The 8418-nt window shown below is 49.8% G+C and overlaps 1 protein-coding gene across 1 annotated transcript; it reads left to right on the top strand.

Annotated features, from left to right (window-relative positions):
- The first annotated feature begins 494 nt into the window (after positions 1-494).
- Positions 495-8019, top strand: LOC125436704 (cathepsin K-like). The gene is made up of 5 exons (XM_048503931.1): positions 495-620; positions 2745-2867; positions 4239-4394; positions 6137-6355; positions 7960-8019. Exons 1-5 carry the CDS (start codon positions 495-497, stop codon positions 8017-8019), a joined length of 684 nt encoding a protein of 227 aa, XP_048359888.1.
- The last annotated feature ends 399 nt before the right edge of the window (positions 8020-8418 follow it).

Genomic DNA, 8418 nt, shown 5'->3' on the forward strand with positions numbered 1-8418 from the left:
GCACGCCGGGGCACCTCCTGCTAGACTGCTTCAAGTTCTGCGCACTGCTGCTGAGAGGAGGGGCATAACTAAGGCAAAAATCAGGTGGCAAAATCACCCATTAGTAACCCCCTCTCGGCACACACAAATAATTAATAACCTGCTCTCGGGAACCTGTGAGAACCTGCTGGATCTGCACTCGGGGCATCTCAGGACAAGATGCCTTGTGCCAGCAGGATCCACTGCAGTGACTGGGAAAGATCTTGCATTGACTGAAGTTTTCAGCCTTCCTTGATGTGCATGACCAGCATTGGAGACCATCCTTTACCTCTGCTCTTGCCTGGCTCACTGTGCCTGAAGCTGGGTCAGTGGGTAGAGAGATGCCACGCACCCTGCCGTGAGCGCATCCTCTGTCCCTCTCTCTCCTCCACTCGCTGACTGTCCGGTGGAGGGGTGTCGCTCTCTTCACGCTGCTGATTCCTGTCCTCGCCAACTGAGTCTCTTTCCATTCCAGCATGTGGCGGATCACTCTCTTAGCTGCCCTCCTGCCTCTCTCAGAGGCCGGCATCAACCTAAACAAGGTGCTCGACTCACCGTGGGAACTCTGGAAGATGACACACAAGAAGGAATATGATAGCAAGGTACTGCGTTGTTGTGATAATGTTGCACAGTTTGTTTGGTTTGGTTTATATGATCTCCAACATGGTGCCCAGCGGCACCACGGCAATCACTGAAATCTTTCCCACCTCTCCAGGGGCGGAGCTTCCACGGGGACATATGTCCGTGGTGGCGAACCTTTGGCACTCCGGATGTTATGGACTACAATTCCCATCAGCCCTTTCCAGCATGGCCAATTGGAAGGGGCCGATGGGAATTGTAGTCCATAACATCTGGAGTGCCAAAGGTTCGCCACCACAGACATATGGGGTCATATGTCCCTGAGCGCCTGCCAATCAGTCAGTCGTTCCAGGAGTGCTCCTAGATGCCTCCATATCAATGGTCTCAGGTGGCACATGCCACATGCCACTCGAGTGGCATTTTACCACCTACGCCAGGCGAAGCAGCTGGTGCCATATCTCTCCCAGTTGAATCCAGCTACAGTGTTCCATGTGACCTCTAGGCTAGACTACTGCAGTTTGCTCTGGGCAGGGCTACCCTTGGGTCTTCTTCAGAAGCTCCAACTCGTCCAGAATACAGCAGGGAGGGTCCTTGCAGGATCCTCATAGCAGTTGCACAAATGGTCTTTGCTCTGCCGGCTGCGCTGGCTTCTGGTAGAGCGCTGAATTCAATTCAAGGTTCTTGCATTAGGCCCCTTCCGCAAACGCAAAATAATGCGTTTTCAAACCACTTTCACAACTGTATTGTCGAAGGCTTTCACGGCTGGAATCACTTGGGTGCTGTGCGGTTTCCGGGCTGTATGGCCGTGTTCTAGCAGCATTCTCTCCTGCATGCAGGCGAAACGTCAGGAGAGAATGCTGCTAGAACACGGCCATACAGCCTGGAAACCACACAGCACCCACTTTCACAACTGTTTACAAGTGGATTTTGCTATTCTGCACAGCTTCAAAGAGCACTGAAAGCAGTTTGAGAGTGCATTATTCTGCATGTGCGGAATGAGCCTTTATATACTAAGCCCCACACGGTCTGGGTCCAGTGTACGTGAAGGACTGTCTCTCTTGGTATGTTCCCCAAAGATCACTGTCCACCCAGCGCCAGAGAAGTCCAGTCAGGGCTAGGTGTGCTGCCAGCAGGCAGGGCGTGGCCAGATCTAGCCCCACAGGGCCAAACAGGCGGAAGGCAACAGCGTAGCCAGAGGACAGTCCAGTGGATTAGTGCTAGTGTTATTCTCCCTGTTGCTGCCGAGGGAATAAAGCTGGTGCTTGCCCTTGCTGTGATTTAACTGAGTTTTATTTTCCTTGACAATGGCTGAATTCCATATAATAAATGTGCGCCTAGCTTTCTGGCCCAGACCATCTCTGTGGCTACCAGGAATTTGTCCTGCAGTTGTGGATTGCATTGTGCAGCTGTGTTCTGCAGGTTCCAACCAGTGGTGGGATCCAAAAAATTTAGTAACAGGTTCCCATGGTGGTGGGATTCAAACTGTGGCGTAGCGCCAATAGGGCTGGGCGGGGTACGATGGAGGCGTGGCCGGGCATTCAGGGGCGGGGCATTCCTGGGCGGGGCTGTGGCAAGGACGCAGCCGCTGCGCCGGTCCTTGGGCGGGAAACGAATGCATGCAGGCGCAGGCTGCCACGCACGCCGGTGCACCTCCTGCTAGACTGCTTCAAGTTCTGCGTGCTACTGCTGAGAGGAGGGGCGTCACTAAGGCAAAAATCACGTGGCAAAATCACCAATTAGTAACTCCCTCTCGGCACACACAAATAATTAGTAACCTGCTCTCGGGGACCTGTGAGAACCTGCTGGATCCCACCTCTGGATCCAACTCCACAAGCCTTAACAGTTGAAGAAGAAGAAGACCCCCCCCCTTTTCTCTCCTGTAGGGAGACTCAAAATGGCTTACAAACTCCTTTCCCATCTTCTCTCCAAAACAGACTCCTTGTGAGGCAGGTGGGGCCGAGAGAGTTCCGACAGAACTGTGACTAGCTCAAGGTCACCCAGCAGGAATGTAGGAGTGGGGAAATAAATCTAGTTCACCAGATAAGATTCCACCATCCTTGTGGAGGAGGGGAAATCAAACCTGGTTCTTCATATTAGAGTCCACCTGCTGTTAACCTCTACAAGCTGGCTCTGTCTGTGTCTGACAGGAGGACGAAATGTCCCGAAGACTCAACTGGGAGAAAAACCTCAAAGATATCAGCAGCCACAACCTAGAATATCTCCTAGGAAAACAGACTTTTAAAATGGCCATGAACTCCCTGGGCGATATGGTAAGTGGATACGATCTTCTGGGGACGACGCTTCTCCAAAACCATATACGGTACCAGCGGGGTGGCTGTTTCGTTTTTGTGAAGGAGACCGCCCAGATTTTAACTCGATGAATTTGGCACAAAAGGAAGTGGTGGATATTTTTTTTCATACATCCTTAAAAGTACGTTCAGGTTGAAAGTGGCGTGAAAGGCCTTTACCAGAGAGTGAGACCCTGGAAAGCAGCGGCCAGTTTGAGCATGGACAATACTGATGTAATGGACCAATGATCTAATTCAGTATAAGACAGCACCATGCGCTCAACGTATCGAGTCAGGCTGTTCATTCTTTTAATGCAGTATTGCCCTTTGTGGCTACTGGTGGCCCTCATAGAATCATAGGCCCCTTCCGCACGCTCAAAATAACGCGTTTTCAAACCACTTCCACAACTGTTTGCAAGTGGATTTTGCCATTCCGCACAGCTTCAAGGAGCACTGAAAGCAGTTTGAAAGTGCATTATTCTGCATGTGCGGAATGAGCCATAGAGTTGGAAGAGACCCCAAGGGCCATCAAATCCAACCCCCTGCCATGCAGGAACACACAATCAAAGTACTCAATCTTTTCAACCTCAAATCCTGCAATTGTTTCTCTTTCACCATATTTTTTTCAAAAGTTAGTCCATAAAAGGTTTCCAGTTTTCCGAAAATTTTTCTGTATTACCGTCACTTGATCAAGTTGTTAATTCTGCGATTTCTGAATATTCCGTGACCTTCTGTATCCAATCTTCCTTGGTTGGTATTTTTTTCATCTCTTCGTTTCTGCACATACAGTGTCCTTGCAGGAGTATACAACCACATGAAAAGCAGTCTGTATGGATTTGGGATGTCATCTCCCGTTAATCCCAATAGGAGAACTTCAGGGTTTTTCTCCATTGTTGTTTTCAGTATCTTTTGTATTTCATGTCCCAAAAGGATTTAGCCTTTGTACATAGCCATCACTTATGAAAAAAGGTCCCTCATGTTTTTGGCATTTCCCCAACAACTATTAGATATGCCTTTATACATTTTGCAATTCTGGACTTCTTTGGTGGTCACTCATCTAAGTAATAAACAGAGCGGGTCCTGCTTAGTTTCCAGAATCTGACGAGATCAGGCTAGCTTGGATCATCCAGGTCAGCACAGAGAAAAACAGAGGTGGTTTGCCATTGCTGGCCGCGTGGCAAACCTGGACTTTCTTGGTGGCCTCCCATCCAACTACATCTGACCCTGGTTAGCTTCTGAGATTGGTCGAGATTGGCCTAGCCTGGGCCATCCAGATCAGGTAGGACTACCCAGGGACACTCCGCCCTTTTCCTGAAGTTAGAAGGCATCCATGTGCTCCTTTTCCCCATCCAGACAAGTGAAGAGGTGGTGCAGAAGATGACCGGCCTCAAACCTTCTTCATCTGATAAGCCCAGTAATAATACACTGTACATGTCGGACCAGAACAATGTGGAACCCGACTCCATAGATTACAGAGAGAAAGGCTACGTCACTCCTGTCAAAAATCAGGTCAGTTCCTCTGTTATCCCTAAGCTCCTGCAGCTGGATCATCAGCCATATTTTCAGGTGATTTCTGTGTAAGGACATTTGTTAGCTGAAGATTTCACATGATTGCCAGTTGGGTTGCTGGTCCCTTTAGTCATTCAGTGCTCCTGGCAGTTTAGTGGACTTTTTCCCCTGATTGACGCTGAGGAAAGTGTGCACTCTGAGCGATTCCGCACACGAGTAATATAGGTTCGACCCAGTTCCCTGAGATGGGTACTAACCTAGGTCGAAGCCATTGTTGTTCCCCACTGCAACCAGCTTGATCCCAGCTCGGGGGGCGGAATCATCTTGTGCCTCTTCGCCGCTCCGTTCCGATTGGCTACTGTTCTACGGCCATGTTCCGTCTATCCCCACACACGTTATTTAAAAAACTGCCACAGGAATGGAGGGACGAAGGTGGTGTTTTTTGATTGGCCAGCTGTACGCAAGCCCGAAACACTCAGCTGTGATTGGCTGAATGGGGGACTCCTGGCACCAGAGATTCCGCACTTTACTGGAATCGAGCTGAGTTCGAGCGTGGTTCCCTCAAAAAGTAGTAGTTCCCAACTGGAGTCGGAAATTTGACCGTTACACATGGTGAAGCTGGTACAAAACCACGTCGATCCCAGTGGCTGTGCGGAGCACTTAGGTCGAACGCAGCTCAACTTAGGTCGGTAACGCAAGTGCGGAATACACAAAACTGGTTTTAAAACATATCCAACTTCAGAAAAGTTGATTCTCCTCTTTTTTTTCTCTGTGAATCAATGTCCTGGACATTCCTACTCTGAGGACAGGTAATTCTGCCATGTTTTTTGGCACTCAGTGGTGAAATGATGCAGCCACAGCAAATTTCTCACCCCGGATGAAGCGAAGCCGGTGTCAAGGAACTGAGTTCCTCTGTACCGTTTCTCGTTCTTTCAAACATTGGTTCAGGCTTTAAGGTTTACGTTCAAACAACAGAGTGAAAGTTAACTGTGCTTGTGACATAGCACTGCTCTAACTTTTAGAAACTGAAAAGGGACCAGTTTCTGGGAGTAAAATGCGGTCTTAAATGGCACTCCCTTGCTTGTCAAAGCCAGAGAATCATGGCAGCACATTCCAATTAATTAATCCGATGAAATTATTTCTGTGCTACCATGAGAAAGGAGGGTTTGTGGCTGCAGAATAAATCCTACTTTGTTATCTCACACTGACCCCTAAGGTCACCTGTCAGGAATAGTTGTGTGAGCATCTTAGATCACCAGGCATGAATTTGATTGGACAACAGACCCTGGTCACCTCTAATCTTCTGACCATAAAATTTAGCTCTCCACCTTTTTTATGTTTTAATCATTATTTTATTCCTCATTGCCAGTGTTCTTTTGTTGGTCTTCTTGCACAGTTTTGATGAATCTCCTTTAATCATGCTTGTAGTGTTTTGTCTTCGGGTGGCTTCAATCTAAATCCAATCCTAGACCAAAATACGAGACTCTTGGACCCTTTGTGGGCTGCTGACTGCCACATTCCCTGCACTAAGTGGTGGAATGATTCGGCCTATGCAGAGAAACAACAGACCATCACAACCGCACCAAAAATAGAGTCAAAACCTGAGCAATAACTCATTCAGGTTACAGCAGGCAGCCTCCTTTGGGGGAACAGATATGTTGAGTGTCGTGTGGTCCAGGTGTGGAACAAATAACCCTGGCAGTGGTTTCTCCACGGGGTTCACCCTCAATCTTCCTTGGCAGGGCATATGCGGATCCTGCTGGGCTTTTAGCTCTGTGGGGGCCCTGGAAGGGCAACTCAAGAGGAAGACGGGCAAGTTGCTGAACCTCAGCCCCCAGAACCTGGTCGACTGTGCCAGCAGTTGTGATGGCTGCAAGGGCTGCTCGATGACCAAGGCCTTCAAGTATATAAAGGAGAACCAAGGCATTAATTCAGATGATTCCTATCCCTATATTGGCAAGGTAAGAACCCTCAATATAAGGCTAACGCCATGGTCCAGTGGTGGCACATCTGGTTGGTCTGCTGAAAATTCCAGGTTCAAGCCCCAGCATCTGCAGTTGAAAGGACCAGGCGGCAGTTCACGTGAAAGGCCTCCGCCTGAGCCCCTGGCGAGCCGCTGCCAGTCTGAGTAGACGATACCAACCTTGACGGATCAAGGGGCAGATTCAGTAGGAAGCTCTTAACACAACCCTGATGTTTAGTGTTATGTGAAGGCTGGCTTATTTTATCATAAGAACATAAGAACATAAGAACAAGCCAGCTGGATCAGACCAGAGTCCATCTAGTCCAGCACTCTGCTACTCGCAGTGGCCCCCCAGGTGCCTTTGGGAGCTCACATGCAGGATGTAAAAGCAATGGCCTTCTACGGCTGTTGCTCCCGATCACCTGGTCTGCTAAGGCATTTGCAATCTCAGTTCAAAGAGGTTCAAGATTGGTAGCCATAAATCGACTTCTCCTCCATAAATCTGTCCAAGCCCCTTTGAAAGCTATCCAGGTTAGTGGCCCTCACCACCTCCTGTGGCAGCATATTCCAAACAATTCAATCACATCGCTATGAAGAAGTACTTCCTTTTGTTAGTCCCACTCTTCCCCCCAGCATTTCTTCTAACAAATGAATGCCCCCTGGTTCTAGTATTGTGAGAAAGAGAGAACAATTTCTCTCTGTCAACATTTTCCACACCATGCATAATTTTATAGACTTCAATCATATCCCCCCTCAGACGTCTCCTCTCCAAACTAAAGAGCCCCAAACGCTGCAGCCTCTCCTCATAAGGAAGGTGCTCCAGTCCCTCAATCCTCCTCGTTGCCCTTCTCTGCACTTTTTCTATCTCCTCAATATCCTTTTTGGAGATGTATGCAATTGTAGAACTGAACACAGTACTCCAAGTGTGGTCGCACCACTGCTTTATATAAGGGCATGACAATCCTTGCAGTTTTATCAATGTATACACTGCCTTTCTACAGTGCTGGATGGCCTAGGCTAGCCTGACTTCATCAGCTTTCAGAAGCTAAGCAGGATCGGCTGTGGTTAGTACTTGGATGGGAGACCACCATGCAGCGGAAGGCAACGACCAGCCACTTGTGTTATTCACTTACCTTGAAAACCCTACAGGGTTGCCATAAGCTTGTGACTTCATGGAACGTTATACCCACACCTAGAGTAAGTTATCAAGGCAGTTTGTAGTATATGATAACACGGAGTTCTCATCAAAGTCACAAAATGTCAGCAAAGGTCATGATCACAGAAGAATCGTAAGGGGAAGGCAGAATGTAAAACAAGTGAGGTGGGACATCCAGGGAATACGGTGCCTTGAAAGAGCGAGTCTCCTGAAGGCACTGGTGCATGCCGATCAGCCACGGGAGGGGGGGCTGGCCTCACCTGCAACGCAGTGGCCCCGCCGGTGCCCAGCAGCTCCCCCCGTGCCAGGGCCCCGCTCACTGGCTGAGCTGAGCACTGCAGCCGCAGGCTGGCTCACCCCCCGCCCAGGAGGCAGGGAAGGGCAGAAGCCGGCCTGCCTCCACAGCACCCACCCGAGCTGTGTGCCACCGAGCCCTGCCCCCCTAGCCTCCCGGGGGAGGGCAAGAGCTGGCCTGCAGGGTGGCCGGGGGCATGGCTTGGCGGTGAGCAGCTCTGGCAGGCACTGCTTCTGCCAGTCCCACCTCCATCGGAGGCTGCGCTTGCCTTGCTTGCAAAGGTAAGTGGGGTGCAGGTGCGGGGTGCCCGGAGCAGGTGTTTCCTCGGGCGCCATTTCCCTCCAGTACGCGTCTGCCTGGAGGGTCCAGGCTATGCAGCTCTGAAGGACATTTTGACTGGTTGGAGGTGTACGTTTTTGCTCACCCCTCCCATCTCCCTTGTTTTGGGAACCAAACGTGACAGGTAGAGAGCTCAGTGGTACCAGAAGAAAAAGCCCACAAGCTATTGATATCGTCCAGGTTGGCGGGTGAGTGCCAGCGAAATTGCTTAAAGAGGCTGCCTCCCATTGAGGCATCTTTTGATCCCTTTTCCTCTCACCTTATTTTCTGT

The sequence above is a fragment of the Sphaerodactylus townsendi genome, linkage group LG01 (assembly GCF_021028975.2).
Source record: "Sphaerodactylus townsendi isolate TG3544 linkage group LG01, MPM_Stown_v2.3, whole genome shotgun sequence".
Lineage (NCBI taxonomy): Eukaryota > Metazoa > Chordata > Lepidosauria > Squamata > Sphaerodactylidae > Sphaerodactylus > Sphaerodactylus townsendi.